This window comes from Crinia signifera, chromosome 5 (assembly GCF_055691185.1).
Source record: "Crinia signifera chromosome 5, ASM5569118v1, whole genome shotgun sequence".
NCBI classification, from domain to species: domain Eukaryota; kingdom Metazoa; phylum Chordata; class Amphibia; order Anura; family Myobatrachidae; genus Crinia; species Crinia signifera.
In genome coordinates this window covers 238,128,674-238,148,907 of record NC_139221.1, presented here as the reverse complement: position 1 = coordinate 238,148,907, position 20,234 = coordinate 238,128,674, and the positions used below count along the sequence as shown (strand labels likewise).

Below are 20,234 nucleotides of genomic sequence, written 5' to 3'. Positions count from 1 at the left end.
AGCCCAGGATACGGGCTGGTGTGAAAGGTACTTACCCTGCTTTCCGGTCCTGGGCGTGAACCTGCTGCTGCTGCCGTGCCGCTGCCAGTCACTCTGGGGACACAGAGCTGCCGGGTGCTGCCCATTGCTCTTGGTACATGGAGCTTCCAGGTGTCACCCGCCCGCTGCTGCCCGTCGCTCTGGGGACATGCCCTAGGCAAACTGTCTGTGCCGACTCTCCCCTCCTCCCCTTTTGAGGAGGATATATACAGGGCTATTTTTCTGGCGGAACGGTCCGGAACGCCGTTCCTGAGGTTCATATAAAAAATGACATCAACAGGAACGGCGTTCCGGAACCTGTAGCCATCATCACCCCACGGCAGTCGGGTGCAGTGTCCTGGGACTCCCGGCAGATCGGCAGCGCTGTCTCCCCCCAAATTGATGCCCAGTCCATAGTCATGTCACTGCTTAGCGCGCATCCATGGTGCAGCCCAGTGGTTAACTATTGCCGGTGTAAGCTAATGGGCCCGCAGCACCTGCCGCCTGCACCACAGTCAGCTATGCCTGCAGTACCTCCTCCCTTCAGCACCTGTGAGTACCGCTCAGAAGCCTGACAAAACACCACACTACCTCCCACACAGACTAGCTAACTTTACCCCCCCAACCCCTGCAGCCTAATTATACAGACCCCACCCCCACAGCCTATGCTATACACTCCCCACCAATGCAGCCTATCTATACACCCCCCAACCCCTGCAGCCTAACTATATACCCCCCAACCTAAATATACACCACCCACCCCTGCAGCCTATGCTATACACCCCCCCACCCCTGCAGCATAACTATACACCCCCAACTATACACCCCCACCCCTGCAGCCTAATTATACACCCCCTGCAGCCTAACTATTCACCCTACTTCTGCAGCCTAACTATACACCCCCCTGCAGCATAACTATACACCCCCAACCCCTGCAGCCTATTTATACCCTCCCCACCCTGCAGTCTAACCATACACCCCCCCTACAGCCTAATTATACCCCCCAACCACCACAGCCTAATTATACCCCCGAACCCCCACAGCCTATGCTATACACCCCCCACCCCTGCAGCCTAACTATACACCCCCGCAGCCTAACTATACACCCCTCCCCCATAGCCTAACTCTAACCATACACCCCCTATAGCCTAACCCTAACTAGTCAAGGTCACAGGTGAATAGGAGGCTGTTGCCATAATTGTACAGTGAATATTAGCAGAATTATGCATTTATAGCTCTTCAAGCCATTGTCCAGTGTTCCTGTTTATTACAGTTAGCTCCAAATGAAATGTACTATAATAAATATAATTAAAATAAATAATTATCTATACACACTGTTTATTGCCCCACCCCTGAAATAGCTCCGCCCATATCCCCGCCCATATCCCCGCCCACTCTGCTCCGTCCCGGAGAGTTTCTGAACCTATTTTTCTACAAAAATAGCACTGGATATATATAAATATAAACAGTATATATACAGGAGGCGGATGGACAATGGAAGGAGAGCAGACGGGGAGTAGATGGCTTTTGAGCAGGAGGTGGACAGACAATGGAAGGGGAGCATGTGGCCGGGCAGCGGGTGGCTTGCAGGCAGGATGCGGACGTATGGTGGAAGGGGAGCGGATGGCCAGCAGTTGGCTTGTGGGGGGGAGACGGACCGACTGAAGCCACTGTCAAATTCATTTTTCTAACACTCAGAGACAGCAGCCCGCTCTCAAGTCCTGTGCCCATAGGCAGCTGCTTAAAGCTGTCTAATGGAAGCTCTGGCCCTGGGTAGACTGCACCCCATTCTGGCACCAGGAACAGCTATTATAAGTGGTCTGGGTGCTCAGCGGTTCATTCCGGAACATGGAGCTTCTATCATTGGTGGTCTACACCCCGTTCCGGCACACGGAAAAGATATGTAAGGTGGTTTTTGCCCTGTTCCGGGCTATTGTAAGTGGTCTGGGTGCTCCAGGCCCCCTTCTGGCACATGGACTGGTTATCGGAGGCGGTCTGCGCCCCATTCAGGCACACAGAATAGGTATTTAAGTTGGTCTATGCCATCTTCCGGAACAGCTATCATAGGTAGTCCATTCCATCTGTCAGATCTCATGTCAATAATTGAAGTTTGGAACTTTGTGCAAGACTGCATTTATTATTATCATTATATAAATGCTGATTGGCCAATCCTACAGCTAAAGATTATGGGGGTCATTCTTGTTGACTCTCAAAGCTGCAGATTTTGCAGCTTTGTGAGCCAACTAAATGCCGCCCGCTGCCAGCACAAATACTTGCCCCCGTTCGCACGGTGAATCACACATCCATTCACAGCCTTGCCAACCATCAAATGATTTCTCAAGCGTTCATAAATCTAAATCACTCTCTGGTGACTCAGATTTGTGGCGCCCTGGTACAGGAACAGGGCGGGCAGCTTACATCCGGTGACGTCAGCCGCCCACCCCCTGGCACCCGCATCATGGCTGAATTACCATGGGAATGCCCAGCACTTTCATGGCAATGCCCATGAAATGCTGGGCGTTCACATTGGCTGGACCGGTGTCTGCTGCCCCATGCCCCCCCCCCCCATTCGCACTGCTCCATGCGAACAGTCCGGCAATTATACAAGTCATCACGTCCATTCACAAATGGAGCCTGCACATAAATGGTTATACGGATGCGCAGTAGCTAGACATCGCTCCCCGTGTGTACATGCGGGGGATCGCAAAGATCAGAATGACCTCCTATATCCCATAACCTCCCTACACTAGCAGAAGGCAAGGGGTAACTAATTATTAATAATACAGTAAATGATGATTTTCCCCCAAATCCCCCCCCCCCCTTACTTCCCCAAATACAGCAAGTGATAAGGTGCCCACACATGGTAAGCGGTTAAATGGATAGGGTGGCTGTTAATTCAATCAACGGCCACCCAGGCACAGCGACAGGGGTGGTCAAAGGGGAGAGCTGTCCCAGGCCCTGATGATGGCTTTTCCAGGAGATCAGGGAGAACGAGCACAGCAGCTGGGCAGGTCTGGGCAGTTGGGGTGGAGAAGAAAGGTGCAGCCTACCACAGAGAGCATTATTGTGTTCTTACCTGCTGGACTGTCGCTCCCCATCATCATCAGGAGCCGCAGAAGAAGCATAAGCTGAGGGAGCTGTCATCACTGCTCTATGATGCGTCGTCCTTGCTGTCCAAAACTGATGAGACAATGACTTCCACTGCCAAAATGCTCCAGTGAGTATCACCTGTCCACAGCTAAGGAAATGGCCTAAACCACCAGCACCTGCACCTGGATCACACACACTAGGGGACAGCATGCCAGTGTACCTTGGTCCTAAACTCTATGATCAGCATGCTAGGGCACCCTGGTCATACACACTAGGGTTGGCATGCCTGGTACCCAGGTCTTACACACTAGCAGAAACATACCAATATTACTAGTACACACTTGTAATTCACAATAAATGCCAGCGCACCTGGGTCAGACATACTAGTGGCAACATGCCAGCGCTTCTGGGTCATTCACATTATTCAGGTTGACTCGCAAAGTCTGCAAATTTCGCAGGCTTCCGAGTCCACCAGTTGTGGACTATCAAATGATTTTTCAAGCGCTCACAAATGTAAGACACCTATCTGCGAGTGCATACACATTTGCCAATGCCAGGCATGAGGACATTGTTAACAGCATTAACTGTACACATTAGGTGATATTGTTTACAATATTGCTCAGAAAGCCCTTTCTGGGCTTTATTACGAACATTATTGCCTAGTGTGTATGGGGCTTTAATGGTGCACACGCACGGATGCGGGACCATTTGTCTACAACAAGAAGATAGACAGCCATTAGGTCGACACCATTAGTTCGACAACTCAATAGGTCGACATGCTTTTAGGTCGACATACCATTAGGTCAACATGTCATTAGGTCGACATGCCATTAGGTCGACACTGCCATTAGGTTGACAGTGTCTAGGTCGACAGTCAAAAGGTCGACATGGTTTTTTCACTGTTTTTTTACCCAAATGTCGACACAGTCGACATGGACACAGTTTGAAGTGAACCGCAGCCCCTCGCTTCGGGCACTATTATAATCTAACTCCACGCCCTAGTGGATGGTAGGGCATGTGCCTGTCGGCACATGTCGGCTCAAAAAACAGTGAAAAAAACATGTCGACCTTTTGACCTAGACACTGTCGACCTGATGGCAGTGTCGACCTAATGGCATGTCGACCTAATGACATGTCGACCTAATGGTATGTCGACCTAATGGTATGTCGACCTAAAAGCATGTTGACCTATTGAGTTGTCGAACTAATGGTGTCGACCTAATGTCTGTCTATCTTCTTGTTGTAGACAAATAGTCCGGATACCCACACGCACTGGGGTGATTTTGAATGACACGCTAGGCAGTGAAAATTGCTGCTTGGTGAACCATGTAATGCCGCCCACCCTCCGCACTAATACCCCTCGCCCTAGTTTACCCTTGCAACCATGCGAGGGGATGTGTAACAAAGTCACAGCTGCAGGAGAAATCATTTGATGGTCCCCATCTGCTCTCAGCCTGGCAGTCTGTCTGGGAGCAGCATCAGCCGCAACTGGGGAAGGAGTGTGTCATGGGATTTTTCACACGCCGCAGTTTCCCCCGTTCGGTCAAACGCTGGACGGGCAAAATTTGTACCAGACATGTAAATCAGCATTGACAGCTTACGTGTCCTTTCAGACGGGCTGGCCACAGCCGGAAAGGTTCCACTGGAAAGGTTGGTTGCAAGGCCGTGGCCGCTCCATCCTAATATGCCAGTATGTGCAGAGGGAGTGCAGCTCTCCCCATACCCAACTTGTCATCACATTGAAGCCCGCCCCCAGAATCAATGTGAAAAGCAAGGCAGGAATAGATGTTGGTATACGAGGTGGATCAATAAGTACTTGTGTTTGAAGGCAGGTGGCGATGCTGAGGAAAGTTGGTATTACTTTCGTGTACTACCATCTTTCAAACATTGCCATACCAACTTTCAGATTGACTCATAGGTTTGTTTTTATTCCACCACGACAATGCACCAGCTTCCTTATTCGGAATTGTTGTGGCCAAATTGCATGAATTGCGCTATGAATTGTTGCCGCATCCACCATACTCACCCCCGACTTGGCTCCTTGCAACTTCTTTCTGTTCCCGAACCTGAAAACGTGGCTTGCGGGGAAAAAAATTCAGCTCAAACGAGGAGGTATTCGTTGAGACAGAAGCCTACGTAAGTTTGACCAATTGTATGTTTTAGAGGGTTTAAAGAAATGGCAGGAAAGTTTATGGCCGTGAAAGGAGATTATGTTGAAAAACAAATAACACTTTTTGTGAAAAAATGTTGTCTTCATTCTTAACACATGTACTTAATGATCTACCCTCATATTTGATATATTTTTATAAATTTTTATATTTTATTTTTTATTTCATTTTATTAAGACACCATTAAATCCGGCTAAGAACCGTTGCATGTGAAAGGCACGGAAGAGGATGGCTTTCGGACTGTGGCTGGACTGTCCTAACATGAAAGTGTATTACACCGGCAGATGGGGCCTTTCACACACTGCTGACATCACATCACAACTTGCCCATTTACATTGAAACCCTGCCCCCACAATTCATTTGCCAAGTATGGCAAAAATAGATAGCACTAGCATGGGAGGGGATGTGTACTCGAATACAGCCGGAGTGGAAAGAAATCTTTTAATGGTCGCTGACCATCAAATGATTTTTCTCCCCTTCGGTAATAAAAGTCAGTCTAAAGGATTGACCTTGACACTCCAGCTGTTGTTGAACTACACATCCCAACACGCCCTGCATCAGTTTTAGAATGGCCAAATAGTAAAACTGTAGCAGGTCATGCTGGGATTTGTAGTTCAACAACAGCTGGAGTGTCAAGGTTAGCCATCACTGGTCTAAAGTAACTTTTATTTCCACTGCTGATTGCTGAATACAGGGCGGGCCAGTGGCGGAACTCTGGGAGGCAGTGGAGGCTCCTGCCGCCGGGTGCCAGGCCCTGGCAGGGGCACTTCCACTCAACTCCACAATCACAGCCAGAGTCAGGCTCCCTGTGTCCCCCTGAGAACTCCCGCGCCACCCCCACTACTTACCCGCTGTGGATCGGGTCTTTATTTCCAATCCGCAGCGCAGCTGAGCACACAGTGACAGACAGCCGCCGGCGCCATTGAACAGCGTTGAACTTCCGGCGGCTGTCTAATGGAATTTGGTGGTCCTGACTCCGGCTGTGCACCGCGGTGACAGGACAGCGCGCAGGCTGCAGGAAGGTAGTGAGCGGGAGGATGGGAACAAGGCAGTGGCACACAAACACATGCTTTGTTCGGCTGCCGCAGCCCTCTTATTTCAATTCAGTCGAATCCTCAGGTAAAAATAAATCCCTGCTGCAGCGGCCCCTCTTTGTTTGGGGGGGGGGGGGGTTATTGTGGATAAGATGTATTTGCCTATTTGGATTTTAAAAAAAAATTGGGAGGTGTATTTTTTTATGAATGTGTTTTGTGTGAGAGCAGTGCATTTTTTTCTGGGGAATAATGTGTTTTTAATTTGTTGGAATAAGGTGATTGTTTTGTGCGGAATGTTTTTAGTGTGTATACTGTAATGTGGGGTTTTGTGTTGGAATAATGTAGGTTTTTTTGTATGGAATAATGTGTTTATTTTGCAGGAATGTGTTGTTTCGTGGGGTATAATGTAGTATTTTTTCTGTGGTGGATAATGTTTTTCTTTGGTGGGTGTTAATGTGAATTTTTTTCTCTGTAGTGGATAATGGGGGCAATTTATTTGTGGCACATACCCAATCATTCGCCCATTAGCCGCTTACATCACATTTTTTTCTCGCAGCCTCCGGAGGTGCAAAAACAAATGTGAAACCGTAGTTTTGGCGCCCATGGCACCCAAATCATAACTGTGTGGGTGTGGTACAGGGGTCCGACAGTCGGGATCCCGACAGTCATTAGCCCGACGTCGGGATCCCGACTGGCCGGACCCAGACAGCATGGTGAGAGCAACTAAGCCCCTTGCGGGCTCGCTGCGCTCCGCACGCTGCGGGCACGGTGGCTCGCTACGCGAGCCACATATTCTATTCTCCCTCTATGGGGGTTGTGGACCCCCACAAGGGAAAATAGCTGACGGCCGTCGGGAACCCAGCTGTCTGTGTTTTGACAGTCGGGATCACAACGTCGGGTAAATGCCTGTCGGGATCCCGACTGTCGGGACCCCGTCCGGCATCCCTTTAGATATCCAGTCAAGATCTTTTGATTGAGTTGCATGGCTAGACCCAAAGCAATCAGCACATTACCTACTAATGCTGATCTGAGACAATTATTGATATACATCTATTTGTATAGATGCCCAGTAGTTGGCATGCACCACAATATAATTGAAAATGGGTGCAAAAACTATTAATATTAACTTTTAGGGCTCTTTATCAGAGCCAGACCCCAAAAAATGAAGATTCATATGAACTTATCACTAAGCTCATAAGAAGTAATGTGATTGATCACATTGCAATTACATCACTTCCTCCTTTCCGCCCCCCCCCCCCCAGCTGTGCTGCTGCACATTCACCGATGGAGGCTGGGGGTAGGGGGCGCCACCATAATTTTTGCCTCCGGGCACCTGGTAGGAACTTACGCCACTGGGGCGGGCACAGACGTCATGTGACATCAGCCACCCGTTCCAAGCAGGCAATGCCATGCATGCAATCCCAGGGGAATGCCCAGTGTTTTTATGGGGATGCCCAGAAAACAATGGACATTCCCCTGCTCCAGCCCCCTGTCTCCCTGGAGCATGCCGATTTAATATCCATTCTTTAATCTCTCCCTGTCCACACCCGCCTGCCCCCTCTGGAGCAAACAGCCCGGCCACCGTAAAACTCACAGAAGCCTATCGCTCCCGCAGTTTGCACATGTGCATAAATGCACACGTGCAAACCCTAAACATCAGGGAAGAGGCTGAATTCCCCCAGAATATGAGTGGTCTGAATCAGCCAGAAACTTTGGGGGTTACTCTAGTTTAATCATTTGGTACTTGTGTATTATCACGGCGCCCATCGCATCGCAGACCATAAGGCATGCAATGGTATGCAATGCGATGCGATGTTCCGCGATGTCATACAATGTTAAAATTGTATGGCATTGTATATGGTATACAATGCGATGCGATTCGATTATAAATTGTATAAGCACCCTAATGGGTGCTTACAATGTTAAATGCACCCCCACGCCACCCCCAGTATGAACGTGAACAAGAAGCGTGGTGAGCGCAGCGAGCCCGCAAGGGGGTGGTGGCACGCATCCTCCGACCTTTTCATACCCCCACTATCCACGTTGGCGTGGAGTTGATTTTATATAGTGTGGCGAGCGCAGCGAGCCACCGAGCCCAAAGCGTGGTGAGCGCACGCGCATTACTTCACAGGTCTATGCGTCCCCTCGCCACGCTTCCTGCACTATATGAAATCAACTCCACGCCGACGTGGATAGTAGGGATATGAAAAGGTCGGAGGACGCGTACCACCACCCCCTCGCGGGCTCGCTGGGCTCGCCACGCTTCGGGTTCTCGTTCATACTGGGGGGTGGCGTGGGGGTGCATTTAACATTGTAAGCACCATTAGGGTGCTTATATAATTTAACATCGTATAGGGGGCTTACATCGCATCGCAGTGCATCGGGTGTATGGCATGCGATGCGATAAAAAAATTGTGCGACTTAATATCGGGGGCGCCATTAGGGTGCTTATATAATTTAACATCGTATAGGGGGCTTACATCGCATCGCAGTGCATCGGGTGTATGGCATGCGATGCGATAAAAAAATTGTGCGACTTAATATCGGGGGCGCCGTGATAATACACAAGTACCAATCATTTCCCCAAGCATTCACACAGGGGAGCGAAGTTTAGCATCTGCACATGCACAATTATGCACATGTGCATACGCTCGGTGCCTACGCTCGGAACTGTATGTTCGCTCTCCTGCTCGCACCTAGCAGTGCGGAGACGGGGGGGGGGGGGGGGGGGTGGGGGGGGGGCAGCAGGGGGCATAGCCCATGGGAATGCCCAGCGTGGGCGTTGCCATGAAAACGCTGGGTGTTTCCATGGTAATGACCCGGTGATGCGGAAGCGGGGGGTGGGCAGCTGATGTTAGAGGATGTCAAATGCCTGTCTGCTTCCCGCACAGGGCGCTCGGAGATCTGAGACACTACAGAGGTGTCTCAGATCTGCGAGCGCTGGAGAAATCATTCGATGATCGCCGATCATCGAATGATTTCTCCCCACACCCAAGGCTGCGAATGGACGATTATGCAAATCATCCATTCATAGCAGTGCGGGAGTTCGAGGGGGGGGGGGGGGGGGGGTGCCGGCTCCGGTGGCATCTGGGGGACTTATGAGTCAACCAGAATAAGGTTGCTTTCTGCTGTTCGGTCAAAACCGAACGTTTCTTCTCTGTGTCTCTGGCTAATTGCAGATGGTATAGACGCGCTATAGCTTCAGTGTGTAAATACATTTCCGTCCGTGGTTTGTGTTTGTCCAGAATCATTTCTATAATAAATAAATAAATAAATAATTTGGGTACAGAGCCGAAATGAAAGCAAGTGCAGATGGCAGTATTGGTGTTTCCTGCAGCACACTGACTGTCAGCGGTCCGGGCAATGGCGAACTATTCTGTACTCAGATGGGAATCAGAAGTGGTACTAGATTATAATCTGATTAAAGGTTTATTATATAGTTTGAAGAATATAAATTATCCTTATAAACTGAAAATTATTTCTAATAGCCAGAAAACATGTATTAAAATATCATGTATTTATCTGATCGGTAAAGGATAGAACATTTGTAGTGAATTAGTTGAGTAATTAAAGTACGTTCAATTGAACACGTTCTGCTCCATTATAATTTATTTTCAGTTGCAACAACCTAAACTGAATATATATATATATATATATATATATATATATATATATATATATATATATATATATATATATATATATATTTATCTAGATAGATAGATAGATAGATAGATAGATAGATAGATGTGTATATATCTATATATATATAGATAGGTGGATACACACATGTCAAATGAATAAATACAAATAAAAGTCTTCCCGCAAGTGCGTCATGGTGGGTTGCACCAATGAAGGTGGCCGTGCAGTTCTGTAATTAGCGGGTGGCAGCGTCTCGCTGTGTTGTACCCTAGCAGAGTCTGTGTGCCTAGTTAAATCTTATTATGTGCTCTGTAAAAATGAATAAACTCGGCTACTTGACCTTATCTGATAAGAACTGTAAACAAGCATTCAAGAGACAGACCCTTGATCTTCCTTTAAATATAGACTTGTTTATCAGTGTCATCCTAGGAGGATTAATTAGATACATTAATTCGCAATTTGGTGTCTGACACTACATTTTAGGAATGCCTTATAATCACAAGGTGTTAATTGGGGCCAGTCAGGCACTTATGTTTCTATTAAACAGTGTGAGGAGTTTTGCAGAGCTGTTTTTCCCCTCTTCAGAATTCTACTTCTATATTCATTACACTGGGGGGCATTTCCGTTCTGCTATGGGGTGTGTTTAGATTAGGTTATCTGTCTCTTTTTAAATATCGGGGTTTTTGTGATCATTTCTAATTGTAAAGGTGTAGGAAATGAAGCAACTGAAATGCGACATTAAAATATGAGTCCGGATAGATGGCTGTAACAATTAGTGATGCATTATAAAACAAACGAATGAAGAATCTTGTGATAAACACACATATTTTACATTTCTAAAATCAGCCTTTTTATTCTTCTCTCTCTTACTACAAACAGTGTAATCCCATTAATGTCGGCATTTCCTACACTTTAAAGTGTAGTTATGCAAAGCTTATAGTAAATAGAACACCGGGAACCATTCATTTAATTTAATTTCACAGTAATTGCATCTGTAAAAGGACATAATGTAAACTAAGCGGTTCCTTCCAGGTGCTTAGGTGATGTAGATTTGAATTTAACCCGTTAAATCATTCAATTTAAATAACGTTTTAAATGCTTTGAAAATTCTGATGCGTGTTCGCATTACAAAGAAAACAAACGTTGCCAACATTATCTTGAACATTTTCATCAAATAACTTTTCCAACATGTTTTACTCAGTAACAGATTGGTTACTTTTACAAAAGGAAAAAACAATCTCATGAGTTAATTGTATAAACCGTGCAAAATCTAACTAAATATAATGATTATGTATGTGCTTTCTGTGTATGTTTGTTTATATTTATTTATTTATTTATTTATTTATTAACAGTTTCTTATATAGCGCACACATATTCCGCAGCGCTTTACAGAGAATATTTGAACATTCACATCAGTCCCTGCCGTGTGTGTGTGTGTGTATGTATATATATGAGTGTGTACATATATAAAAACACATGCACCACATGTTTATTTAGTGTATAGAATTAAGACATTCGATTATTTTCTGTATATATTTTACAATTAATTATTCCCAGTTATGTAAGATATTTGAGAGCACAAAATTATGTACAAATTAGATGTTATCCAAGTACACAACTACATCGATTAACAGTGGTTTAATGCATCATCAAATTGATTCATTGTACTTGCCAATATTTATAATGAATCGAAATGTAGTTCTTATCACTGATTGTGCTTCTACCGATGCAGGTTGTCTTGTTCTCTCATTTTGTAGATTTGTGTATATATACACTATATATATATATATATACACACACACATATATATATATATATATATATATATATATATATATATATACACACACATAAATGTTTACACATGGTACAGTTAGCTAGGATCAGAGTGTATAAATGAAAATACAGTTTTAAACTGAAAATATACATAAATTAGAAGAGGTGAATCTATTATACATTAACTATAACATCTGCAGGCACATCCCAGTCGCCCAATATTTAATGCACTTGTGGGCGTGTATTTATCATATGCAGCCTTCGACATATCAGTTTACTTCTTCCAATGGTTATCGATTTCCTTCAATATGGTTTTCTTTATTAATGATATTTATTTTAATCAGTCATTATTTCAGTCCAACTTGTGTCTCAGATGTGTAGTTAGTGTTGTTTTAAATTAAATTAAACTTTCCTTCGATGTCCCTATTTAGTTTACTACATAAGTAATGTGTATGCGAGATCAAGAACAATTAAATACAAAAAGTTGATGCAATATATTGATGAATTCCTTAAATTAAGTTTTAGGTTTTGGTTTCTTGCAAATGACCTTGAAGCTCTAGAGGTCATGGACTAAAATGTAGGTGTCACTTTAAAATGTATATGATGTCGTTGCCTTCCTCCTTATGATTGTAAATGATTGTGACTGACATACCCGTGTAAAATGAGTAGATGAAGTAAGAGGAATCATTCGACAACAAAATAAAGTACTCGTTAATGATGTCTAATTAGTAACAACATGAATTATCCAATTATCCCAGAGTCAATACATTTATTAAAAATGACCAAGCATATATATATATACACAAAAGGGTTAAACTCACGATATCATCCGGATCAGTAATGAACTTTACATATTTTACAATATTTGTCACAATAGACAACTTTAATTTTCGTGTCCTTGTTTTTTACATTTTTTTTTAAATATAATCTTTTCTAAGACTTTATAGAAAATACACTGAGTCTATGTCTATAGATTTGTTTCCGTGTACTACCCATTAAACATTGTACAACAGTGCAGGTAAAGTCTTGAAAAGCAATAAAAATAAAGACACATACAATATATTATACTCCACAATATGCAACAGTATATCTACACAATCTGTACATTGATTTTCATCTTCATAAATAAACCACATAAGGAAAAAAAAAAGGCAAAATCAAAAAAGTAGATTGTATCCACTTTAGAATAAAATATTGTCAAGTTTAGATTTCAGGATGTGACAAGTTCGGACTGGCAGCGGTTAGAAGCTTTGGTCCTATCAGCGTAGAGAACAGTAAGTACATCAGTCGTTTTTTTTTTTTGTTCTCCAGGTGACAGGCAAAACCACACTTTTTTGGCATTTTATGCTAAGATTCACCCATTGATCAATATGGTAACTTACAAGCCGTACATCTATTGATAGAATCATTCTTTAAGAACTAGAATAGAAGGAATAATAGCCTAAGCTTTTGGAAGCATCTTTGTAGTCTTCACTTGCAATGTCCTCACATTTTATAGGGGGAGAGTTCTCATTGCTGGAAGTGCTAGGGGAGAGTCGCCTTCTCTTGCAGGCTCCTGTGTACACTCCAGAATCGTTGGAGTCTAGAGACTTTATAGAAGGAGGTGTTTCCACCCAGGAAGAGCCTAACTCTTCCTTGACTTTGTCCTTGGGGAGGAGATCTTCTGTGAAGCCTGATGGACTTGACCTTGAGGACCAAGGTAGACCTGTTGCCATTTTCCTCTGATATGGAGAACTTCTGCTGCCCCAGCCCGTCATAGAGGCAAAAGCTGCATCTGGGTAGTATGCCATGGGGTGTGAGGTTTGGATGGGCAGGGACTTTATGCCATAGGTGAGAAGAGAGCTGGAGGAATAGTCTGTGTCGTATGGACCCATATCCAGCTTGTTGGCTGCAGCTTGTTGGACAGGGGTCACAAACCACCTTTGCGGAGGAGATGTGACTACTTCTTCATTGCCCTGGGGTGACAGGAGGCCACTGGTCTGGGGTACAGTCCTCTCCCCGCTGTAGTACCTGGTGGGGGGCAGGTTGTTGACATATTGCTCCTGGAAGAAGGGCTGGACGCTGTACCGGGCCCCGGGCACTATCTGGTGGGATCTAGGAGAATCCGCAGGAGATGGCGTTAATCGGTCACTTTCTGAGGCCGTGTACATGCTACAGGAAGAATAAAAACCCGATGTGACTATGACAAGCATGGTAGGTATATAGGACACCCAGCAATAACAATTACTTATTTCCCAAGGTGACAAAATGACCAGAATCCCCACTAGCGTTTTACATAACAGGTATTATATTTACAGCTCTCCTCATCACAAAAAGTAATGAATCGGAGTACACTTCTACCAAGCATAGGAGGTGGCACTGAGAATAACGGTGTATTACTTACGAGTCATAGTTGTCTCTGAAGCCTTTTGCAAATGGGTTGTGATCAATTTTCAGTTGAGTAATCTAAACATAATAGAAAAAAAAGATTATTAATATGTTCCATAAATTTGGCTTGGTGCAGTCTGGTGTACAGATTCTCTCTCTCTCTCTCTCTCTCTCTCTCTCTCTCTTACATCTGTATTCTGGTATGCTGTCACAGCAATGAACTGAGTTTCAGGGAAGGTGAAGGTCTGAGTCTTCGCTGAGTCATTCAGGTCCTCTACTCCATCTTCACTCACTTCCACAATATGGAGACGCGGCTGATATTTGTGCAGAGACTGTAGAACTATCATCTAAGGAAAGACAGGGAGCCTATTATTAGATGATCATACTGCTGCGATGAGGTAAGGGGAGAGATTTGTGTGGAGACAGGTGGCTGGACCAGTGTATAAATGAGGAGATACTGTAGCTGGGTAATATACAGGCTTTCAGGAATTGGCTCAAAAACTGGTCTAATTTCAGCAACCGCTGAGTAGGGGAGAAAGATAACAGGGGAACATACTGTATGCCTGGACAGCGACAGATTGTAGACTGATGCCACTGATCGTGGCTACAAAGAGTATGTGGTGTATGAGACCTGACTCACAGGTAAGGAGCTATATTTGTGCAGGGAGTGCTGACTCGCAGGTGAGAAGTCACATAAGTGCCGATTGGCTTACAGGTGCGGAGCTATAAGTTCGTGGTGAGGGATGACTCACAAGCTATAACTGAGTGATGAGGGCTGACTCACAGGTGAGGAGCTATAAGTGCGTGGTGAGGGCTGACTCACAAGCTATAACTGAGTGGTGTGGGTTGACTCACAGATAAGGAGCTATATTTGTGCAGGGAGTGCTGACTCGCAGGTAAGAAGTCACATAAGTGCCGATTGGCTTACAGGTGAGGAGCTATAAGTGCGTGGTGAGGGATGACTCACAAGCTATAAATGAGTGGCGAGGGATGACTGACAGGTGAGGAACTATAAGTGCGTGGTGAGGGATGACTCACAAGCTATAACTGAGTGGTGAGGGCTGACTCACAGGGGAGGAGCTATAAGTGTGTGGCGAGGGCTGACTCACAAGCTATAACTGTGTGGTGAGGGCTGATTCAGAGGATGAGTTGGTGAGGGTAGACTCCCAGGTGAGAAGCTACAGTGTGTGGCGTGGGCATTCCCAGGAGAGTAAATGTAGGTAGATGTAGTGTGTGGTGCGGGCTGACTCCCTGGTGAGTAGCTACAGTATGTGGTGAGGACTGACTCTCAGGTGAGTAGATGTAGTGTGTAGTGAGGGCAGACTCCCAGGTGAGAAGATGTAGTGTGTGGTTAAGGACTGACTCTCAGGTGAGAAGCTACAGTGTGTGGTGAGGGCACTCCCAGGAGAGTAGATGTAGGTAGATGTAGTGTGTGGTGCGGGCTGACTCCCTGGTGAGAAGCTACAGTATGTTGTGAGGACTGACTCTCAGGTGAGTAGATGTAGTGTGTAGTGAGGGCAGACTCCCAGGTGAGAAGATGTAGTGTGTGGTGAGGACTGACTCTCAGGTGAGAAGCTACAGTGTGTGGTGAGGGCACTCCCAGGAGAGTAGATGTAGGTAGATGTAGTGTGTGGTGCGGGCTGACTCCCTGGTGAGAAGCTACAGTATGTGGTGAGGACTGACTCTCAGGTGAGTAGATGTAGTGTGTAGTGAGGGCAGACTCCCAGGTGAGAAGATGTAGTGTGTGGTGAGGACTGACTCTCAGGTGAGAAGCTACAGTGTGTGGTGAGGGCACTCCCAGGAGAGTAGATGTAGGTAGATGTAGTGTGTGGTGCGGGCTGACTCCCAGGTGAGAAGCTACAGTATGTGGTGAGGACTGACTCTCAGGTGAGTAGATGTAGTGTGTAGTGAGGGCAGACTCCCAGGTGAGAATATGTAGTGTGTGGTGAGGACTGACTCTCAGGAGAGAAGCTACAGTGTGTGGTGAGGGCACTCCCAGGAGAGTAGATGTAGGTAGATGTAGTGTGTGGTGAGGGCAGACTCCCAGGTGAGTAGATATAGTGTGTGGTGAGGGCAGACTCCCAGGTGAGAAGATGTAGTGTGTAGTGAGGGCAGACTCCCAGGTGAGTAGATGTAGTGTGTGGTGAGGGCAGACTCCCAGGTGAGAAGATGTAGTGTGTAGTGAGGGCAGACTCCCAGGTGAGAAGATGTAGTGTGTAGTGAGGGCTGACACACAGATGAGGAGTGAAGAAAGTGTCAAGTGAAAAGTAGATGTGATAAGAAAATTAAATAGATCCATTTCCCCAACAGTATGGGGGTATTTAAGAAATCTTGTGGAAAGATAAAATTGTGAGAGATAAAGTGCAAATCAACCACCTGTAAAATATACATTAGCAGCTGATTAGTAGTAAGTACTATATCTCACAATTGTATCACTCTCACCAAGCTTTATTAAATTCCATCTTAGAAAGGTGATTATATATATTATATATTACATTATGTTACCGAGCAGAAATTCGAAAGTGAATGAATTAAACGGAACCTCATATATATTTTCATAGTGAATGAACTGGTAAATTACAAAGCTTAAAACGTCATCTTTACTCCTTGCCATAATGCGTAACTATTGCGTCAAGTGGGTAATATAGCGTCAATAATCTGCGTCATTTCTAAATAAATTCACAAAACCCGTACAAACAGTATGTACGACAGATCGCAGCCTATTACCTGAGTGTTGTTATTATTAGCCCCCTTGTTGTTTGTCAGTTTCAGTTTCCCAAAAGATATTTCCTGTCGCATCCAGTGAGCACCTGTATTTGGGGATTCTGGGTGCACATAGACCTTGTTTCCTATAAAGATATAGTAAATCAGGGTTACATAGAGAATAACACTATCCCGAGTCTGATGTGTACAGTATTTCTAGACATCGCTGCGACTTGTGTAAGTGCCCAAAAATTAGCACCGTGTGAACGCCTGAACTGTATCATACTAACCTTGCATATTGTTGTCGGCTTTCCCACAAGTCACCCACTTGCCCCCTTGAAATCGCCAGTGATTGGGGTCTGCCAGGACGACCTCAACAAACACGTTATAATGAGCAGTCGGATTTAGTCCAGTGATGTTGAAACTTAGGAAGGGAAACATCCTCCTGTAAGATAATGTCAATAAAACATTACAATAAGCTCCATGTAATCGGGCTAATAATATTAATACAATATGCAATATTACCGGTCATTGTAATAGGGAACATACAGTGCCAGGGAGGGGGACAGTCTACAATCCTACAACTGGCACACACATACATTAGCTGTATAATTACGCATTTATAACTCCTAAAGCTATGCCTTACTATATGTAGCATATAACGCTATGCCTTATTATATGTAGCATATAACGCAATGCCTTATTATATGTAGCATATACCATACTACTATATGTAGCATATAAAGCTATGCCTTATTATATGTAGCATATAACGCAATGCCTTATTATATGTAGCATATACCATACTACTATATGTAGCATATAAAGCTATGCCTTATTATATGTAGCATATAACGCTATGCCTTATTATATGTAGCATATACCATACTACTATATGTAGCATATAAAGCTATGCCTTATTATATGTAGCATATAACGCAATGCCTTATTATATGTAGCATATACCATACTACTATATGTAGCATATAAAGCTATGCCTTATTATATGTAGCATATAACGCTATGCCTTATTATATGTAGCATATACCATACTATATGTAGCATATAAAGCTATGCCTTTCTATATGTAGCATATAAAGCTATGCCTTTCTATATGTAGCATATAAAGCTATGCCTTATTATATGTAGCATATACCATACTATATGTAGCATATAAAGCTATACCTTACTATATGTAGCATATAAAGCTATACCTTACTATATGTAGCATATAAAGCTATACCATACTATAAGTAGCATATAAAGTTGTACCGTACTATATGTAGCATATAAAGCTGTACCATAAGATATGTAGCATATAAAGATATGCCTTACTATATGTAGCATATAAAGCTATACCATACTATAAGTAGCATATAAAGTTGTACCGTACTATATGTAGCATACAGTAAAAAGCTATGCCAGACTATAAGTAGCATATAAAGATTTACCATACTATACTATATGTAGCATATAAAGCTATACCATACTATAAGTAGCATATAAAGCTGTATCATAATATAAGTAGCATATAAAGCTGTACCATACTATAAGTAGCATATAAAGCTGTACCATAATATAAGTAGCATATAAAGGTATATCATACTCTACTATAAGTAGCATATAAAGCTGTACCATAATATAAGTAGCATATAAAGCTGTACCATACTATAAGTGGCATATAAAGGTATATCATACTCTACTATATGTAGCATATAAAGCTATACCATACTATAAGTAGCATATAAAGCTGTATCATAATATAAGTAGCATATAAAGGTATACCATACTATAAGTAGCATATAAAGCTGTATCATAATATAAGTAGCATATAAAGGTATACCATACTATAAGTAGCACATAATGCTATACCATACTAAATACACAGCAATATCCTCCCCCCCCCCCCCCCCCCCCCACACACACACACACACACACACACACACACACACGTGTAACATAGGAGGCCCGCTGTGATCTGATCTCTCACACGTGCACATGTACACTAGCCCAGGCTGGCACTCACCTGCCCTGCTTGGTAATGATCATCTCCGTTTGATGCCGATGGAACTTCAACCACAGGGGGCGATTACATAGGTACACCTGTGCCCGCACACCGCCCCCACCGCCGGGGAGCCCCAGTGCGCTCAGCCCACTGCCTGTGCCCGCAGCCGGGTAGGGGCTGTACATGCTGCCGGGAGCCTGGCTGTACTGGTAGCCGGTCGAGTACTGCGGACGGGAGGGGCAGACTGGAGGGGAGAAGCCGGCCGGAGGTAGCATGCTGCTATACGGGGGGTACCTGGATGCCCCACCTGCCGGGTACATGGCGCTGTGCTGCGGCGGGGCATACGGGAAGATGGAGCAGGGGGAAGCCAGCTCTGCTCCCCCTCCCTGCTGGGGCTGCTGCCCCGGGGACTGCAGGTAGTAGCGCTCAGACGCCGCCTGTAGGGTGTTCTCCAGATACCGAGGAGCCGAGGTGGGTGGTGCGGAGCTCAGATCCTCCTCTCCGACCGGGGAGCCTTTCCTGGCGCTGTCCGCTAAGGGCTTGGCGGCCGGGAAACCCTCGCTGGCCTCGCTGAGCATGGTGCTAGCAGTGGCGCTGGTGCTACCTGCGTCCCTGGGGCTGTCTAGGTGCAGGCCCCGGGGGTACTTCTTCTGCTGCTGCTGGCCCTTGTGCTGGCCCACGCTGAAGTCCAAGCCCGGGCTCTGGGCGGCGCTGTTCGGGTCCCCGGGCAGAGGGTAGAAGGTGTGGGGCAGGTTAGGGGCAGAGCTGCTGAGAATCTGCTCTCCAAGCTGCATCCTTCGGCTGTCTGAGTCTGCCCTCACGATGTGTCCGGCTGGGCTGATGCAGGCACCATGCACCCCCTGGTAGAACGCAAAGGGCTGTGCAATGTCCTGTCAGTGCAGTATGTGATCCATAGGAGTCCTGACTGGCACAGCTAATGACTGGTGGGCTGCAGAGGATGAGGAGGAGGATGATGGTGGTGGTGATAGCACAGCCCACAGAAGTTACAGGTCCCCACACTATGAAAGGGAAAAATCAAATGTGTCAAATCGCAGCCTGGCTGACTTTATATAGTGTCGCCTCTTTCACACCTCCATTAGGGCTAATGATTCCAGGGAGGGGCTTGTTGCCTCTTTCATGGTCAGACACAGGAGAGGAGGACAAGAGAAACACAGCCTCTCAGCCTTTGGATTATTGGTTGCTTTCTGTGACACTAATTTAATTAGACAATTCCTAATTGGAACATGTCACCTGTGCCTCTCTCACTGGCTGCTGAGCAGAGGAGATCAAATGCATTGCAAGCAATTATTCCCATCCTAAATTCCCTGAAAGGAGAGGTTGGGGGTTTATTAACTTTCCTGAAAGCGAGTCCAAGTTGTTTAAGAGCAACCTCCTCCATTGTGAGGGTTTGTGTGCACCAGACACTGGCAG

At 45.2% G+C, this 20,234-nt stretch overlaps 1 protein-coding gene across 2 annotated transcripts; it reads right to left on the bottom strand.

Annotated features, from left to right (window-relative positions):
* Positions 1 to 11,902: 11,902 nt before the first annotated feature.
* Positions 11,903 to 19,824, bottom strand: EOMES (eomesodermin). 2 transcript variants are annotated; one of them, XM_083188686.1, is made up of 6 exons: positions 18,825 to 19,824; positions 17,089 to 17,243; positions 16,823 to 16,944; positions 14,284 to 14,442; positions 14,112 to 14,173; positions 11,903 to 13,822 (listed from the first exon to the last, which is right to left on the bottom strand). In XM_083188686.1, the coding sequence occupies exons 1-6, from the start codon at positions 19,595 to 19,597 to the stop codon at positions 13,141 to 13,143; spliced, it is 1,953 nt and encodes a 650-aa protein (XP_083044812.1). In that variant the 5' UTR covers positions 19,598 to 19,824; the 3' UTR covers positions 11,903 to 13,140. The 2 variants fall into 2 exon arrangements, with proteins under 2 accessions (XP_083044812.1, XP_083044810.1); XM_083188684.1 differs by having other exon boundaries at positions 11,905 to 13,879.
* Between the last annotated feature and the right edge of the window lie 410 nt (positions 19,825 to 20,234).